General features: G+C 37.3%; 1 protein-coding gene across 2 annotated transcripts; it reads right to left on the bottom strand.

Annotated features, from left to right (window-relative positions):
* Positions 1 to 623: 623 nt before the first annotated feature.
* On the bottom strand, positions 624 to 12,442 carry LOC127802423 (eukaryotic translation initiation factor 4G-like). Of its 2 annotated transcripts, none has more exons than XM_052338220.1 (10): positions 12,167 to 12,442; positions 11,856 to 12,069; positions 11,581 to 11,705; positions 11,244 to 11,393; positions 10,966 to 11,033; positions 10,745 to 10,801; positions 8,908 to 10,299; positions 5,777 to 8,820; positions 1,287 to 1,481; positions 624 to 1,189 (listed from the first exon to the last, which is right to left on the bottom strand). In XM_052338220.1, exons 2-10 carry the CDS (start codon positions 12,023 to 12,025, stop codon positions 859 to 861), a joined length of 5,532 nt encoding a protein of 1,843 aa, XP_052194180.1. In that variant the 5' UTR covers positions 12,026 to 12,069; positions 12,167 to 12,442; the 3' UTR covers positions 624 to 858. The 2 variants fall into 2 exon arrangements, with proteins under 2 accessions (XP_052194180.1, XP_052194181.1); XM_052338221.1 differs by having other exon boundaries at positions 11,244 to 11,387.
* Positions 12,443 to 19,315: the final 6,873 nt, after the last annotated feature.

Below are 19,315 nucleotides of genomic sequence, written 5' to 3'. Positions count from 1 at the left end.
ACGAGGTGGTTCAATTTCATCGCCGAAGAGATTTCATCATCTGATATACCATCTGGTCTGCTGGTTATCCCATTCCTTGGAAGTAAATTTTACAGTCAGAACATTGTGTCGGTTATTTTGGACGTTCTAATTAAGAGAGACAAAGAAGATGAGGCTAACTAGAATCTAATTAAGGTGACAAGATTCAGTATTTGAAATTCGGTCATGTCTTGATCTTACCAGACACAGGCGATTATATATGAATTTAACATTTCAATCGCCTCTATCTCTATTTATATAAGACAAACCATTTCCACGCAAACTTTGAGTCATGTAACGTGATCATTCTCCTTTCAAATCTGGATTTTTATATTTGCATTTCAACTTGGATGCAAAGCTTTGAAACGCTGTAAAAGGAGGTATTCGTTTGAATTATATGAACTTTTACATTAAAAAATGATCACCTCAAAGTTGCGGTTGCAGCCAAAGCAATCGAAATGCTTTCAACCGGATTGCATAATTTGGGCTGGGCAATATAAAGTACTCATCAAACCAAACTCACTAAGTGTGTACTTTATATTACCACGAAATTTTTGTTGTCAAGAGAAAGGCTAATCAAAAATAGCAGGCAAAAGGCAACTGGATGGGAGCGCTGGCATGCATGCCCGTGCAATAAGAAGCCTTTTAATTTGGATGCTCAGTATAACCTCTTGCAACGAGTTCTTTCAAGAAATAATATATTAAGGGCAACCAACACATATCAAATCCCCACCCACCCAGAAAACAAAATATAACTGCAAATTGCAGAAGGCAAGAGTACCCTACAAAATACTAGACATGAGATTCTCCTAAATCCAGATTCAATGAGCATCTCTATCTCTAAAGAAACTTGTCTAATCTCAATGGCCTCTTGAAATCCGGTGGCCGGAACTTATCCAACTTCAAACTAGAGCTGCTGCGAATTTCATTTAATATAGGTTCACCTTTCTCCGACTTGATAGCCTCCAGGATGGTTCCAACAACTTCAGCTGCAAGCCCCATCTTTACAAGCCTCCCTTGCTCCTCCCCACCATCATATATCAATTGCCCTATCTCTGTAAACTGAATCACGTTTTCTAGTATGATTTTTGCTAAGATGTGACCGAGAAATTCTCCTGCTTTTGGCGCATCATTCACAGCATCCTCCAAAGTAGTAAGAACGTACTCAACCCTGGAAACGGAAAAGAGCAATTAATGTGGAATCAGATATTCAAGCTTATAAGTAAAGCAGGTACACTTTCTCTTGACCACAAGCAAGGAGGCTTTACCCTTTCATGATATGATCTTGACTTAACATGCCATCCCGAGATTTTGAAAGGTCAATCAGCAGATTCGCCAATAGAACCCTTTCCATATCCTTCCTCTCAAAAGAATCGGTGACCCAGATAGATATCATAGTGGGATAAAAGCTGGGGGCATTCAAATCTTTTACACAAAGAGCAACTTCCTTCACATCTTTGGCACTGGAAACATTAATAGATTTGTATCAGAGCTAGGCAGAATAACAAAACATCATTGAGGAAAAAGACCTTTCATTAGAGACCATATCCACTAAGCAGAGACAAATTCCTCTTCAACAATTATAACTAAGTCAAGGGCGACAAACTTTCTAGATACCAAACATGCATGCATTGGACAAAACACACACACACGCACACACAAAATCTAGGTCAGCATGCTTTCTTTTTAGAGATGAGCTATGAATGCGGTATATCCTTTCTTCACCATATCAGACAGACAAAACCAAACCAATCAAGCTGATGATGTCATGTCCAGCTGATTGGGCTTCAACAACCAGATAGCACTAGATGCTCTACAACAATAACATATCAAGACTTCATCATCCCACTATGGGAATAGAGGCTATGATGCAAACAAATGAAAGGTTTCTTGACAATTGGTGAAGACGATATACAATCTTGACCACATTTTGGGATCTTACTACCAAAAAAAAAAAAAAAAAAAATCCTTAAATTAAGCTGCGAGTATGAATTAGCAATTACTAAATAAAGAGAGATGAGATATGTTTAAGATGGTTCAAAGAAATAAGAATAACCCATAGGTGCCCCTATGAGAAAAATAAATGACATTAAAAAGTTCCATAGCAAAAGATGCGGAGGATTGGCAGGAGGGACTTAGTGCAAACCTCGAACCCTTTGTTTGGATGGAGGTTACAGAGGGGAAGGGGACAAGATGGGAAAGTATGGGAGGCTCCTTGTTTTAGAGAGAGTTTCATGATGGAGGAGAGGGTACATGATATGTTGAGTATTCCAATTTTCCTTACACCCCAAATTGGGTGGGGTGTAGAGAGGGGGGAGGAAACACATTAATAAATATTTTTATTATTTTAACTATTTTTTATAAAAACCAAATATCCTTAAACTAAAGAAAATATTATTACTTGTTTATAATTTAATGTGAGATATTTTATGTAAATACTAACATATGCATATATAACACAATCCAAAACTCATTCAAATTTAGATTGTTCCCATCAAAGCAAAGAGATTTAATATATTTTGTACCTTGTAATTTATTTTGAAAGTAAAGGGTATAATTGTCATTTTCTATTATCTTACCATTGTGTCCCCTTCCTTTCTCTATCCAAACAAAGTAAAAAATTATACTATGCTCATTTAGAGAAGGGGAGAGTAACAACTTTTATGTTACTTATCATTCTATTCTATTTCATTATAAACCATTCCATCACCTATCTCATCCAGCCTAATGCATTATGTAGGATAAACAATCTTACAGAAAATATAATTATGGATAGAGATGATTAGGACACTATAATCCATAGAGCTTGCTACACCTAGTGGGATTAAAGCTTAGTGTTATTATCGTCATAACTGTAAAGTAAGATAGGAAAGGAGAAAGCAATCAGTGTAGCTCTTCGTCAAGATGTAGCTTGGGTGCCCTCTATTCTTACTAGGCCCCCAGAGACCCAAATGAGTAATTACCATGGACTTCAATCCTATTAAGAATGCAAGTGAACAAAAATGTCTGTCACAAGGCATCTACTACAGCAAGCAAGCTCACCTCCATAACCATATGAGTGGAAGTCGGAAAAGTTACCATCCCTACGGTTCATTGATATGATTTTCACACCACGCATTTCTATGCTTCCTTTGTGAAAAGAGATGACATACATATATCCATATGGATTTTATTTTTCATTTTCAAACATTTCATTCAAAAAATTTGTCTTCCCCCAGGCATTTCTGAAAAGTTCAATTCCCAACTAATCAAAAACACAAAAAAAATTTAATTCTTCATCCTCGTGGGTAAAGATGAAGTTGAAGCCGTCAACACAGGCAATCACAACCTAAAACAATAAAAATTCCCAATTCTTATTAGAGTTCATCTTATGCATGCAGTCTGAACTAGAATACTCAATTTTCCAAGTTGGACAGATAGCCCCTAATATTCTGCCATTCCTCCACAATTTTCAACACTCAGATGTTGATTAGTTTTTTCCCCCATATATTAACTTAGCCACAGTAAGCACCAATATTTGAAACCATATCACTCCTTAACAGGAGCAGGACAAAAAAGGAAGGCAAATAAGATAACTATGAACCTGAAATGAAATATGGTGTCCAAGTCCAAACTCTCAAATTTTTTAATGAAAAAGTTTTCTGCTATACATTTACATCAATGTATCAGTTTTGTTAATTATTTTTCCTTTGGAAATCAATATTTTCCCTATTTCATTACTCTCCTATGGCATTCCTCAAGATTGTCCCATGTCCTAAAAATCTTTGATTTTCAACACCACACCATGTGGGTTGACATATTTTCCCTATTTTATTACATTAATTAACCACATTATGTAACAGCACTTGCAACTGTGCCACTCCTTAAAGGGGGGTGGGGAAGAAAAGGAAGGTGAGATAACTATGGCCCTACAAGAAAGTATGGTGCCCAAGCCCAATCTCAAGTATTTGAACAAAACAATAACCTGCCATGCATTTTTGTAGATTTATCAGTTGTGCTATATATATATATATTTTTTTTAGAAACCAATTTGATTACACTTTCTGTGCAGGCCTCATACATGCCTACATCATTTCATCTTCCATCCCAAAGAAAACTTCCTGGTTCCACCAATGGTGGGACTAGAGAACTTTTTAGAGGACTCCAAGATAAAGTTATACAAATTTGAAGGAACCAAAGTAAAAACCCTGAATTTGGGTGGTAGAGAGAATGGCTACTCCCTTTCATCTGCTGCTGGGTTCTTTCACTCTCACTGCTCCCACATAGAGGACATTTTAGTCATGTCACCAATCCATGATCTCACAGAATATCCAATCAAAATATGACATTATTTGGGAAATGGTTTCTCAAATTGCTAGAGTTAAAATCAAATCAAAAGGGGCTCAACTAGACTAAAACACCGTCACAACCAACCTTATTGTTGTAGAGGGCATCCCAAATTGAAAATCAAGTTGAGTGCAACCCAGAAACTCCTTAAATATAGTTTCACTTTGAGACAAAGAGTTTAAAAACTACCGGAGTGATTGATAGGAACACAAAGTAAGCAGCTCATAAAAAATTTTAATTTTTACTAACAAGGACATTCCACGCACTCCATTATCCTAATGCTGTACGAACTGGCCCTAACCATTGGAAATCTTACAAGAACGTGCAATAAGTAATACCCCACCTCTTCAAGATAGATGAGCAGAATAGTTACGCATGTCAACCACTATAAGCATGCAGTTGCACATGGTTAATTTCTAAATCAAAGTGCTAAACCATCTACTAAAAAACATTGCAACAATGCAAATGACAAGCCTTTGTGATTCACTCTAGTTTACCCTGAATATTTTTTGGGACATCACCTAAAATTTTGGCATATTATAGCACCCAATAATCAGTCCCAATGTGAAATTGGAAGTTGGACCACTCTTCCTGCCCCTTCCAAATTCTTTTTCTATCTACAGCGTGCCCAGCATATGACTAATAATACTGCTATTGGAGAATCTTTCTCCTTCATCAATTACATACACAATACTGTCACAATCAAACATGACTACTCTTGCATTAAGCAGTCAACTATAAGCCTAATATGGCAATATGAAGATCTTTCATGAAAAATGCAGCAAATTAGAGAAGACTGTAAGAGAAGGGTTTGAGATGCACATAGCTTAGTCCTCCATCCCCGTCCCTATCAAGTAATGAATACCTGCAACTATCAATTTAAATAAAAAATATATGCTTATTGATTTTTTTGTTTAAAATTCTCAATCAAAATTTGAAGTTAATAAGGTTAGTATTGTTGTTGAATGTTTATTTTTTATTTGACCAAGTCAGATACAGTTGTAAGCCACCCAATGAGAAAGCCTAGCCTATGGACAGCAACCAGCCTTTGATAAGCTGCTAGGTCTTGGGTCTTGTATGTATACTGCACTAACAATATGCTAAGCAAAAACAAACTACATGTGGGGCAGGTCCATACCTGCCCCAAATAGACCAAATTTGTTAGATACCAGTGGGGTTGGGTAAAAATTGACATCCCTGGTGTGTTTGGCAAAGGGTTCCAGTGGGTATCATTCATTGAAAAAATATAGTGTGTGTCTATTCTGATAAAAGGTAAGTTTATGACAATTTAGGTGCTTTGGCCGTTCTTTTTTTTGCCACCTTTCATTTAGATAGATATCTCAGATATCAAACAAGAGATCAGATAAATATTAAACACAAGAAATGTGGGGAAGGACAAAGTAATAAGGCCTTGAAAGCAATTAATGTTTACCTGTAGAATTCTTTAATTGCTGCCATGGACATTTCTCTCAATCGTTCTTCTGGCCACACCCTATCAGAAGGAACATTCTGGGAAACTAGTGGTGCCCCCGCCCGACCACGTAGTGTTGGGGAAGTAGGTAGAGATCTTTCAACACAGCGATCAGCATTCCTAATGTCCCTGTTCCCATAGTTCATATTTCGATCTTGAACACTCAACGGGTCAGGAGCCCCAAACCTATCAGATGGGTATCTCGGCATGAGATCCTCTCTTGAACCAAAAACTGTCCTGTCTTGTACAGAACTATAACCATTTAGACCTGTAGCCACTCTTCTGGAATCTCCAGGACTTGATGCTTCAGGTAAAGGGCTGTTTGGCATTGATGGCTGTCCTCTAATGGACATTCCCCTGGCAAGACCACCTTGAGGACCTAGTGTAATAGTATCTTCGCCAGTGGGTCTATGAGGCAAGGGTACTGACAGAGTTCTATTATCAAAAGAATGCCTATCGTCCATCCGAACATCCTGAATTCCATGGCCACGGTGCTGTGTTGGTAACCCACGAAAACTACCCATCTGAGCACTTGCAGAAGATACCATATGTGACCCCCTAGCACCAAAATCCATGGTTTGACGATTCCGAACTGATGCATTCATGCTTGGACCCCGAGTTAGCCTACCAGCTTGCACCTGCCGTTCTTGAGCAGCATCTCTGTGCACCTCCTCAATCTTTTTCGGCCCTTCAATTTTCCTCCTCTGCTGCCATTTATTCTTTCTCAAATCAATTGCATCCCTCAACATAAATCTTACTCTAGATGACAGTTTCATGTTGTTTGATAAATTGGCCATCATATCAAAATATGCATCCATGTGTTCCTTTGCTTTTGGATGGTCAATAATCTCTCCTATTGTGCTCATTAATTTGCACAAAGCTTCAATGTCTTCCTCATCAGGATTTTGATATTGGCCCAACAACTTCTTTATACATTCATGCATTATTCTCTCTGTCAACATTTTCTTCTTGTACAGTTCCCCAATCAACCTGATGTTGCCCAACATCCGTCTCCTTGCCTTGATTCTCTTCTCCTCTCTTTCCTCCTCAGACTGCTTAACCTCACCAATGTCAGCTTGATCAGCTTCTTGTTGCTCTCTTTCACCTCTCTCAAACTCCTCTTGGCACTTGTTCAACAGCAACCTCTTAAAAGTAATCTTTTCATTATCTTCACTGAAATCAGGCAACTCTCCAGCAAGATGAGAACAAAAGTTGGCATACATCTCACAAAAAGTTGGTTCCATTAGAGCTTTATCAAATATCTGTGCGATCACACTGGTGAGAGTGGCAGCACTGTCAATATTTACTGCCTTAACTTGCTCAAAAAGTTTATCAAAGTTTTGTGGCGTTAGCTTATTTAGGATACCTTTCAACTGCCTCTGCTTAGCCTCTTCCTCATCTGCTACCTTGCCCACTTGATATTTCTTTTCAGCTTTGTGCATTACCTGTAATGGAGTTTGGGGAGAAGGCATTAAACCCTTCTGAAAAGCAGTAGCACGCTGCCACCTGTCTGAATCAGAGTTATTTCGTTGAATACTGCCCTGAGGACCCTGAGAGTGCAGAGGCCCAGAGAGAATCCCCCCAGAATATTGAGCAGGTGCTTGTGCACGTGGGTTCCTTAAAACACCATAATTACCCCCTTGGCCAGGACGGAGGTTTCCCCCATAACCGTCCATTCGAGGATCCCGTCCTGAAGCAAGAGGGCCAGACAATTTACTCCACTTATCATCGTCACCAATGCCACTTCCACGACGATCAGATCGAGCTCCAGATTGCCTGTCAATATTTCTTCCAGGACTAGGGTATGATTCACGAGAAGCATTGACATTAGATACCATCAAGGCCTCTGCTGTATCAGATGTAATTTCAAAACCCTCTGGAAGTTCTGTACATTGCACAGAGAACTTCAGTAGGAAATCTCTTGAATACTTTTTGGCCATTATTCCATATCCATCTTCACCTTGTTGCTTCATTCCTCCACGAACCTGCTTCTCATCATTACTTTCCAACTTAGGAGTAGAGATGTCAGCAGCGTCTTCCCAGTCTTCTGGCTCGTTTTTACTCTGGTCCCCTTTTTCACTGGATACATCACCATCTTGAATAGCATCAATTGATTCCTGCTTTGAACCAATGCTTGATGCGCTAACCGTGCTTTCTGAAGTAGCAACAGTTTCTGTCTTAGCCTCTGGACCTTTATATGCCACATAGAGATCAGATGTTGTTCCAGCAGCATCTGCTTTTTGTAGAGTATCTTTTCTTTTCTTTTTTCCCCTGGGCACAACACCTTTTGACCTACTAAGTTCTGCAGCAAGTTTATCATTGGAACTCACTGCCGGCACAGGAATTGTGCAAGCATTTACATCCTCAGCATCTTCTTCTCCTTCATGTTTCGAAGTAGGACCTGAAACAGATGGAACCACAGCTTGCCTACTGTCCAAGCTGTCACTTCTAAAAGCATCAGAAGGTGAAGTTTTGTCACCATTCAGCACTACAGAAGTTGATATCACTGAGTCATCAACCCCAACATCATCCCTTTTGCAATGACCAACAGGCTTCTTAAAATCCTCGTCAACATTTTGCAGCAATCCAACCTCATGGGAGTTGATTGCTACATTGGTAACAGAGTTTGGTTCAGTTTCATTAACTACCCCTGAAAATACCGAGGAAACACATTCATTAGATGTCTCGGATCTATTTTTATCTTTAGGGCATTCATTAACCATTTTCCCTCCATTTTTTTCTTCCAGAGTTTCATCCCGAGGATGATTTTTACTAACATGATGATCACCATATGAGCTATCAAAAATTCCCGGAGCACCAACCATGTTGGAGGCCTCAGATGTGAAGCCTGGGTTGTAACTATCCATTCTAAATTCAGGAACATCTGAAGTGGCAAAACTTAAGGTGGGCAGTGCTTCCTTGGGGGATTCCACAATTCCCCTACTGGAATTCAGTGAAGCAGAAGTTGTTTCAACAGTTAAAGACTCAGCAGTTCCACCAGGAACCTGCAAAACGCATTGAAAAATTAACCCTAACATTTGATGATATGAATAAACAAAAATGGAAAGCTGATGATCAAACTAACACATTACCTGTTCATGTGGTTGAGAATGTCCTTTCTTGATCTGCTTTTTCTGTTGATCCTTATCAGAGTCAAACTTATTAATAGTTTCTCTCCTGTTTTCAGTACTGTTCACAATCAGTGCAGACTCCTCAAGGTGAGGAGGAGGAGACAATGAATTGAGCACTGTTCCCTCCGCATAAGAAGGTGATGCAGTAGCAGATTGATTACCTGCCACGGGCAATGATGTTAAGGTTGGTTTTAGACTAGGGTTTAGCTGGTGTGAAGAGATATCTGGCCAAGTCCCTGAATCCTTTAGAAGATGAATTGAACTAGCTTCCCTACATTGCTGAGACAATTTAGGTGATGCACCCTTTTCAATATAAGGTGTACTAATTACCAGGGATGCATCAACATTCTTTTCTACATGTGACGAGGTTGCTGGTTTAACTGTCACCTGTACAGAAGCAGATGGTGCTGCAGGAATTGTATTCTGAACATCACGGGAATGTTCTGAACTTGATGGTACTGAAGTGCCATGACTTGGAGTGCTATTTTTACTAGGATAGGAGTTATGCGCAGGTGGATTCATAAAAGGTGTTGGTTGTGGGCTCGGGTTAACTGGATAGCTTATTCTTGGCACCTGAGAACCAGGATTTATCTGGGTACTAGTTAAAGGAACAGAATTTGGTGCAGGGAAAAAGACAGAATTGGGATTGTAAGAGCTAGGGTAGTACTTGACAGGACGAGCGGGAGAAACTGATGTGAGAGGCTGCGTCTGTGGCACATTTGGCTGTGACCTTGATCCTGATGACCCCCCATCCACATGTGCATCAGCCCTTTTATCAAGTCTCAACTCTTCATGTGTATCTGGATGAGTAATCTTGACAGGTTTACGAGCAGCAAATTTTCCTGCCTGATGTTGGGTGAATTGAGAGCCAATACTAACTCCCAGGTTTCCCAATTGCGGAGTTAGTTGGGGACCCATTTGAGAAGTGAAATTCAAGGTTTGACCCTGATGCATTATCCCCTGAGGCTGCATGGGATGAGGCGGCAGACTTGAAACAAACATTGGCTGCTGCAGTTGAGGAGCATTTCCCATTGTCAATGGCATTGGCACAGGAATTGGCAATGAAGTAGCTGCCATGCCCTGAGGCTGAATCTGGGGGTTGGGGCCAAATTGAACAGGAATTTGTGGCTGGTGAAATGGCATTGGCATTGAAACCCCATGGACAGGGTGAATGGAAGCCTTCTGAGTGTGTGTAACAGGGGGCACAGATGAAACTTGAGCATCCCTTTTGGCCTTGGACATTTGATGAGCATCACCAGCATTAGTTTGTTCTCCATCATTTCTTGAAATTTGCTGCTTAGGAACAGGAGGAATTGGAAATTGAGGCACCACTCTTAATGAATCATGGCGTGCCTAGAAGACAAGGAAAAACAGGAAATAAGCACGTCAGAGTAACCAAATGTTATCAAGTGTTATGCTAATTAAACTTCAAAGCAGCCACAACTATGTAACTCATGTTGCTAGAATTAATTGTTCATACTAGTATTAAAGAGGGGAAATATCACTCATTAAGAGGGAAAAGATAAGATAAGAAAAGAAAGTTGAGGCATAGGTTCCATACAAGCACACAGACACACAGACAATTTCTTTTCCTGACATGTTTACAAACCAAATAAATTACAGGACATATTTGAGCCAAATCTCAAATCCCATTTGGAACAATATCTCACAATATCGACTTTCAACATACAGAATGATGTCCACCAAAGTTGACAACCCACAAAAGAAACTTAGCTGCAGCAGCCAAGTTATTGCCTTCCGAACAAATAGAGCATAATATAAAAAAGAACAGGCTGACCTGGTCATGCTGCTGCTCATCCAGATTTGGCGGTGCTGAGCTTGTTCGAGCAGGTATCTGAAAACAATAGGTGAATGAATCATTTCAACTAGTAACCAAAAATAAGAAGAGGTCTCAAGCTTCATCTAACAAAGTAAAAAGTCCAGTTCTTAAGGAACTTGGCCTGTAATACCAATAAATAAATGAGCAAAGTGCTTGACGCTACTAGAGTATCAAAATACCTGCATTCCATTCATAAAACCAGGACTTATGGACCCAAACTGAAGAGAAAATGTCCTAGATGCATCTCCTGGGGTTAAGCCAACCAGAAAGGAAAAACTATTAGAATGTTATCAAATGCAGTTATGGTTATGCAAGTCAAGTCATTAGGAAAACTGCTAGGGAAAACTTTATACCGAGTAGAATATAATAGAGCACTGCTATAGTTTCCAGCAATAACAACATAAAAAAAAAAACTGCAGCTATAGTTTAATGCATATCAAGCACTGGATAGAAGTACCCTTTGCAGGGGTTGTAGGACTTGCAGAATCAAAATTGACAGCCGCAGGCTGAGAAGATGGAACTTTTGGAACAGCTTGGGCACTTTCCTGCATTGACACATCCATTGTTGGCTTGACGTTAATGCCTTTAGTTGAGGCATCAGCTGTTCCTACAAAAAAATAGAGATGCCAATGCAACAAATTTCACTTAAACTTAAAAAAATCCATTACAAACGACAAATTTTCCTTTATGCAGAAAGGAAAAACTGCGAATACAATAGAGCAAAACAAACAGAAAAAGAAATTATAAAAAAAAAAACAAATAAGAAAAAAAAAGGATCAATTTTGAACACATACCACGTACTGCTGGTTGTAAATGGGAACCATTCTGTAGAGCTCGCGCAGCATAAGCACTGTTAGAATTGGAGTTCAAACCGGCACCACTCACCCTAGATTGTCCTCCTTGTGCATTATTAGACCTCCTAAAGCCGACACAATCCAGAGATAGAAAATTAACAAAACTACGATTATAAAACCCAAAGTCCGCGAGAAAATCTCCAAATACATAAAATGGCGGAAAAACATAAACATCCATCCACATGTAGATAACAACAACCGAAACCCTAATCTACCTCCGATTCGATGACAAAGACGAATTGGTAGAAGATGGTGGAGGGGCGGTCCCGCCGCCCTTCCCGCTACCGCCGGAGAAGTTCCTTGGCTGTGAAGAACTCCCGGATCGACTCGATTTTCGGTAGTGTGATGAATCGTTCCTCTCGACCCTTGATTGATTGAGGGACATAAATCCAACTCTCGAATCACTCCAGTTCCGCTTGTTTTATTTCTCTGGAACCAAGCACAGATCCACCGATCAACCACAAAATCAAGAACACCGAATTGACTTTATAGAAACAGATAATCATACAAATTGACATCAACGTACTTGTTTATTAGGGTTTGGCGATGGTGTCCACCTGGAGAGTGTTGAGTGGGGAAACTAGGGTTTTTATGCAGTAGAGAGATTGTGTAGATTGGCGGGAACCATGACGACACTGGAAGATATGCAGAGAGAGAGAGAGAGAGAGAGAGAGAGAGAGAGTTGTTTGATGATAGAGAAGGGGGGGCGAGGGGAGAGATTTCTTAACAGATCTGCAAGGTGGGTCAAAAAGGTAGGCTTTTTAGGATCTCTGCGCTCTCTCGCTCTAAAACAACTCAACTGTGTGTCACCGACCCCTCTCTCGCTCCCCTTTTAACATAGCACACTCTCGACACACCACGCGCCGCCACACTTTCTGAAGCTTAAGACCAACTTTTTCTTTAATTTCAAGTTTTATTTTTAAATTTAAATTACGTGGAGCCCCTTAATAATAATAATTCACTAAATCACCACTCAACTTTCTTTCTTTTAATCAAATACAAATATTCGTTAACAAAATTTGTATAATTTCAAAGATATCACACATTTAATCTCAATTGGTAGCATGACATAATTTTTGGATAGTAAAAATGGTTAGTATAAATTTTAAAAAGTGAATGTAATCTCTATACTTTATTAAATGTATGAATTTATTATTTTTGTTGATTTTATATAAATGAAATATTGGATAAATTATCTTTAAATTCATGCCGTTTGAGTTATTTATTATACGAGCATTTTTTTATAGTTTAAAATTATTTTTAAAAGTCCATATAATTTATTATCTTTTACCCAAACACACCATCCTTTATTAAAATGAGGCTAATTAAAAAAAAATGATCATTTGTTAACACTGCATGCTTTCAAAATTTTGAAATAAAAATTGTAAATGGTGTAGGATAGGATCATTGATGACACCATTTTTTGTGTTATTTTTTTTTATGTGAATTAATTCATTAGTATCATTGATTAATAGTGAGACTAACCATAATTGTTTTTATAATTTTAGGAAGCAGATATGAAGAAATTATCAGTCATATTTTGAAAAGAAAAAGAAATTTAATAGAATAGAAAAATATGATCATCTAAATAAAATGAGAATGCATATAGAAAAGTGTTATGAAATTGGATTGAAAATAAATTGTGATCAAACCATCAATTACACAAACAAATAAAGAATTTTACGTCAAAAATCTAAATAAAAAAAAATTGCTGGCAGAAAAAATAAAATATCATTAAGTAAATATTGTTTAAAAAAAATGATTTTGTCACTACTAAAATGTTAGGATTTGTGACTCAAAATGTATTGGGTAAGAGTTGGGTTGGGTCAGTGGTGTTTTAAGCCCAAGCCCAAAGCTTATTCTTTTATCCTAATGCCATCCATATCCCTTGGCTCGCATATATATAAAGCAATGAGATTGAGGAAAATTAAAACATAAGCTCTTCTCTTGCACACCTGATTCAAGAATAGAAGCCCTAGTCGAGCGAGAAGCTCGCGAAGAGCTCGAAGGCGCTCGATGATCCAAAAATGAAGAAAAAGACGCAAGGTATTTCCGATCTCAAATCCTAGTAAGTGCATAATTGCTTGGGTGGTTTGAGGGAGAGATTGGTGACATTTGAGTGCATACGTTGCTTTAGTTTTTTCAGAGCATTGTACTTTACATATTTTGTCTTGTTTGTTTTGGTTTCTGATTTACGATAGTCGTGATGTTCTTGTACATCTATTCTGTAAATCTCTTGATTATTATTTTAGTGGATTGACTAGAGGCAGAGCCTCTATTGTGAGTAGGATTCTTTCGAATCCGAACACATATATGCGCTGTTTATTTTTTATTCTTGCGTGTGTGTGTTGTGTTCTTCGCTTTCTTTCGTTTAGTTCGATTATTTGTGGATCTTGGTACTTCTCTTGGTCTTGGTCGTGTGGCTGTGTGATTATTTTCACATGAGAGATTTCTCAACAAGTGGTATTAGAGTCACTCGAGAACAGATTTAAAGGAGATCCAAGAACACTGTAAATAACCATCGGAGAAGACCAAGAACAGAGAGGCTCGCAAACTCGAGAACGATCCCATAACTCGTGTTGGAGGGCCTAATTGAGATCAAGAACAGAGGTGTTCGGTAGATCCAAAGGCCGTGATGTTCAGCGAATGGCGTTTTCGATTCACTGGTGTCGATTTCGATCTGGTAATTGCATCCATATCTTTTTTTTTTTTTTCCTCTTACCCTGGTTTTTCATATTCTTGAAATTTATGTTGAACTCCAGTTAGGGTTACAACGAGTATTCTGTTTTTCTTTTAATTTTCGTTCAATTCTCTTTACTGATTCAACGATATACTGATTGGATTGTGGTATGTGTTGGTCCCTTAGGGTATGGTCACTCAAGAGGGGGGTGAATTGAGTGATTAAAATTTTTCTCAATTTTAATAAATATTCTCGATTAATGATTTTATTGAAAAATATATATTTGATAAATATAATAAATTATATTTGAGATTAATAATAAATGTAAGTCACAAGATATAATAAAAATAAATACAATGAGGCACAACACAATTTATAGTGGTTCGGTATCTTCACACACCTAGTCCACTCTCTCAAGATCTAACCACCATTGGGGTTTCACTAAAATAATTTTACCAAGGTTTCCACACTAGCTTATATTGAAAACTAGATATACATCTAGATTACAACGAGTTCTAGGCAACCACTACACCAAGATTTTCTACCTAGCTTACCTTGGAAATTAGATTCACCTAGATTTTAATGGTTCTAGAAAACCTATACAATCCATAATAGTAATTTAAATGTTATAAATAATTTATCCACATTTAGACACAAATAAACAATTAAAAACAAATTATACAAGACAATAATATTTAAATAAACGGTGACCTTAGTTTGAATAGAGAAGATAAGATTCGGCTTTGCGATATCTTTTTCTCCTCTTGCCTTGTGGCTCTTCGGTGGATGAACAATGAATCTTTGAGAGTCTTGTAATACTTTGAAATTAGCTTAAGAGTTTTTGGGAGCTTTGGATGTACAATATGTGCAATTGATGCTTAAAAAATAAGTTTGAGGGTATTTATAAGCATTTTAGCTACTAAAAAAATGGTTAATATGAAGTTTAAAATTAAAAAAATGTTTAAGCTTTCTCAAACAATAAGAAAACATGTCTCACCTTTAATTCAAAATAAATTTAATTTTTGCATGAGAAATCGAGATTTGGAAATTCAAATATAAGTTTTTGAGACATAAATGATTAAAACAAGAAAACATATCTAAAAGAAATCTCATTTAATTCAAAATAAATATATTTTTTGCATAAGTAATAAAAGCATTTATCAATAAATAAAAATTTAAACATAAACTTTTGAGACATAAATAATCAAAAGAAGGAAACATGTTTAAAGACAATCTATCTTTAATTCAAAATAAATTTACTCTTTGTACCCACTTTTAAAAACAACAGTATGATGTCCATCAATTGGTTGAAGCTATGACTTTCGAATCGTTTTGGTTTTGTTTTTTTGGGTTGATTTTTTGTCACATGATTTTGTGTTGTGTCTTGTTTTCAACCTGAGGGGATTTAGTAATCAAGACTAAAGAAGCATGTACACAGAATGAGAAAGATCAAATGAATTAAATCTGTCTTTCAATTTTGTTAGTTTGATTGTATGCCTTAAAAATTTTCGTTTAAGCTCTGTTCGTTCTGTTCATCGTTGGGGTGTGTAGTTACTATTCCTGTAGCTGTGTGATATATGCTATGCCCCTGTGTTGTTGTTCTTGATTGGTTTGTTTGTTTGAGTTATTAGCGTAGGCTGTGATTCCTTTTTGTTGGGTATTTCTTATTGATTTTTGCAAGGGTTGTGAAAGTGTAAAGAATAGTGATTAATCCATCCATTTTTTTTTCTCTCTTTGATCTGTTTTCTGTTTCTGCCTCATGTTTCTATGTGATTTATTGCAAGATTAATTAGGGATTAAAGCATGAATTACTTCTTGTTGTAAATATAAATCACTTGTTTGTTTGGGAAAGTTTGTGAGGTTGATTGTGTGTAATTGCTTGGTGTATTTTGGAAGTATTGCAATCTAATCATTTCATTGTTCTCAATTACATTTCTATTGCTGTACGTGTTCTGTGTTATTGTCATTGGCCTGCATTTCCCTTGGCCTGTTTCCTTTTTTTTTTGCTGCATTTTTTGCGTTTTCTTTGTTGTTGGTTCTTTAATTTTCTTTTGTAAGATATTAAAGAACTAAACTGGAGATGGTATCCATTAAGGTGGAACTTGAAGAGTTCGATGATCATGAAAACTTCAGCATGTGATAGAACAAAAAGAAGAAAAGAAGATAGGTAATCTGAGAAGAAGGTATGGAATAAATTAGAGTATTTGGTGAGTCTCTATTTATTAATAGGGTTGTCCATTTTCGAAATCTAGGCATGAGAGATTATAGCACATAGGGTTAATAGGGTTGTAAAGAGAGAAAGCTAAAGTGATTAGGTCGATTAATAGAAACCCCTTAAATGCATGTTGTTTCTCCCTATTTCCCCCCTCTGTTTGTGTGAATCACTGTGAGTTGAGGAGGAGAGATGATCGAGTGCTATTATCTGATGTGGAGAGCGTAAGTGGTTGTTTCTTTGTTTTTGATCGATAAGATCCTTGACTTTGTATCGCTAATCTCTGGGTAAAGTTGCTTGGCCGTGAGAGATTGTTTATGTAGAGGCTGTGAGTGTTAGTAAATTGCTCAGGTTGTAGCATTGTGTATTCTGTTTTAGTTTTTCTTGTTTTACGATACTGTAAGAGTTGTGATCTTGTTTAAATCATTGTAATCATTTTGTAAGAGTTAAGTGAGTTAGGCATGTTGGTTTCGAATAGGTTGGTAACCTAGTTTTTGTGAATCTTGTGGGTTAGGTAATTCCCAATAGATGCCTTGTGTTATGGGTGGATCCCATGGATGCCTGTGGTATGGGTAAATCCCATTGTTGGCGTTTTCTCTTGTTGTGGGGGTTTCCCCAAGTCCTTGTTTTCTTTCTAGGGCTTTATGTGTGTCTTTCCTTTATTTGTGGATATTTTAGAAAAGATTTGGGTATTCTTTCTTAGGCAAAAAAGTGAATCTTTTGAGAAGTTTAAGGGTTGAAAAATCTTAGTTGAATATCAACTAGGAAAGAGAATTAAGTTTGAAGAACTGATGTAGGTCTAGAAGTTTATGTGTGCCTGGTCTTATAGTATTAGACGAACTTGAACTAATTGATGATGTTTAGTTTGAGATGGAAATTTGTCAGTCTTAAGGTAGAACTTTAGGAAATTTCCTTGTCTAATGAAAGTCCTAGAGTTAGCCTTGATGCCTTGATCATAGAAGTCTTGATAGAAGTTCCTGTTGTCCATGGCGAGGCATGTATTAGTCGAGTTTGTCTCGAGTCATAAGTTTGAGCAAGCTTTGTAGTTACTCAATATGCTCCCGTTGTAGTTGGAAGAGTTTGTAGGGGTCTCTGGTCAAGTCCACTATCAATCCATTCATGAGTCAAGATGGAATTTGTTAGGATTTGTCACTCAAAATGTATTGGGTCAAAAGTTAGGTTGGGCTAGTGGTGTTTTAAGCCCAAGCCCAAGGCTTATTCTTTTATCCTAATGCCATCTGAATCCCTTGGCCCGCATGTATATAAAGCAATGAGATTAGGGGAAATTAAAACATAAGCTTTTCTCTTGCACACCCGATTCAAGAACAGAAGCCCTAATCGGGCGAGAAGTTCGCGAAGAGCTCGAAGACGTTCGATGATCCAATAACGAAGAAGAAGACACGAGGTATTTCCGATCTCGAATCCCAGTAAATGCATAATCGCTTGGGTGGTTTGAGGGAGAGATTGGTGAGGTTTGAGTGCATGAGTTGCTTGGGTTTTTTAGAGCATTGTACTATGTATATTTTGCCTTATTTGTTTTGGTTTCTGATTTGCGACGGTCGTGATGTTCTTGCGCATGTATTCTATAAATCTCTTAATTATTATTTTAGTAGATTGACTAGAGGCGGAGTCTCTGCCGTGAGTAGGATTCTTTCGAATTCGAACACGTATATGTGTTGTTTATTTTTTATCCTTGCGTGTGTGCGTTGTGTTTTTCGTTTTCCTTCGTTTGGTTCGATTATTTGATAAGAACAAAATATCACTAAGTATTAATCTGATATTAGTAAAATCACGAGTAGAAAGAACAAAATATCACTAAACAAATATTGTTACAACAAAAGTGATATTGTTATTACCAAAATATCATTAATCTGATATTAGTACTAGAAAAGTAAAATTACTGTAACTAATTTCATGGCATTGGGTAACTATTTATAGATATCGACAATGCTATGTTGCCCATTGGTGGGCAACATAGCACTTGCCCGCCAGTGAGGGGGGCGTGGGCCCATGCACGTGGGGCTCGTTTCTGCACATGGCCCCACGTGCATGGGGCCCGCGCCCCTCTCACTGGCGGGCAAATGCTATGTTGCTCGCCAGTGGACAATATAGCATTGTTGTTATAGATATATATAAAAAATTTTATTCCGATTAAAAAATGATTCATGAAAACATTTCTTCTTATAAGATAAATTTTACTTAAAATAGAATTTAACAATATTCAAATCACAATCAAATTTGAAGTCTAAATCACGGTGAAATTAGAAATGTCAATTACAAATAAATTTAAATTTTGGATTACAATTATAATAATAAAAAAATAAATTCTTGTATAGAAAATAAATAAATAAAATCAATTCTCTCTTCGCTTTCTCCTTCCTATCTCATCGAAATCCATGGCTTCCTCTCTCGGTTGAACCCTCCCTCTCTTCTCTTTGCAATTGGAGACAGATCACTGAAATAGAGAAGAACAATAAGAACTTCATTTATTAGGAAACATCGATAAGAGCAATTAGCTGAAATTTGCATGTCGCTGGAAAAATTGACAGAGAGATCCTCCGGATATTGGAATTACCTATGAAATGCGAAATTATTTTGTTAGATCATTCTTTATTTTCAATCAATTTCAAGTTTGGCATTTACAAGTTTGTCTGGGTCATGATGTTGCAGCAAGAAATTGCCAAATACATAGCAAACTAAAAAATAATGGTCACGATAATACTATAACATAAATACCTCAACATAAATGTTTCGTGAGTTTATGTTAATTGTGAATTACTTAA

This window comes from Diospyros lotus, chromosome 5 (assembly GCF_014633365.1).
Source record: "Diospyros lotus cultivar Yz01 chromosome 5, ASM1463336v1, whole genome shotgun sequence".
Classification (NCBI taxonomy): domain Eukaryota; kingdom Viridiplantae; phylum Streptophyta; class Magnoliopsida; order Ericales; family Ebenaceae; genus Diospyros; species Diospyros lotus.
The sequence above is the reverse complement of the archived record's forward strand: the minus strand, read 5'-3'. Positions and strand labels throughout refer to the sequence as shown.

Excerpts from the sequence above, each read along its gene's own strand:
- LOC127802423 (XM_052338220.1), bottom strand. The coding sequence starts at position 12,025 with ATGTCCCTCAATCAATCAAGGGTCGAGAGGAACGATTCATCACACTAC. Across the intron at positions 11,706-11,855 it reads TCTTTGTCATCGAATCGGAG|GAGGTCTAATAATGCACAAG; the intron begins GTAGATTAGGGT and ends TGTCGGCTTTAG. Across the intron at positions 1,190-1,286 it reads CAAGATCATATCATGAAAGG|GGTTGAGTACGTTCTTACTA; the intron begins GTAAAGCCTCCT and ends TTCCGTTTCCAG.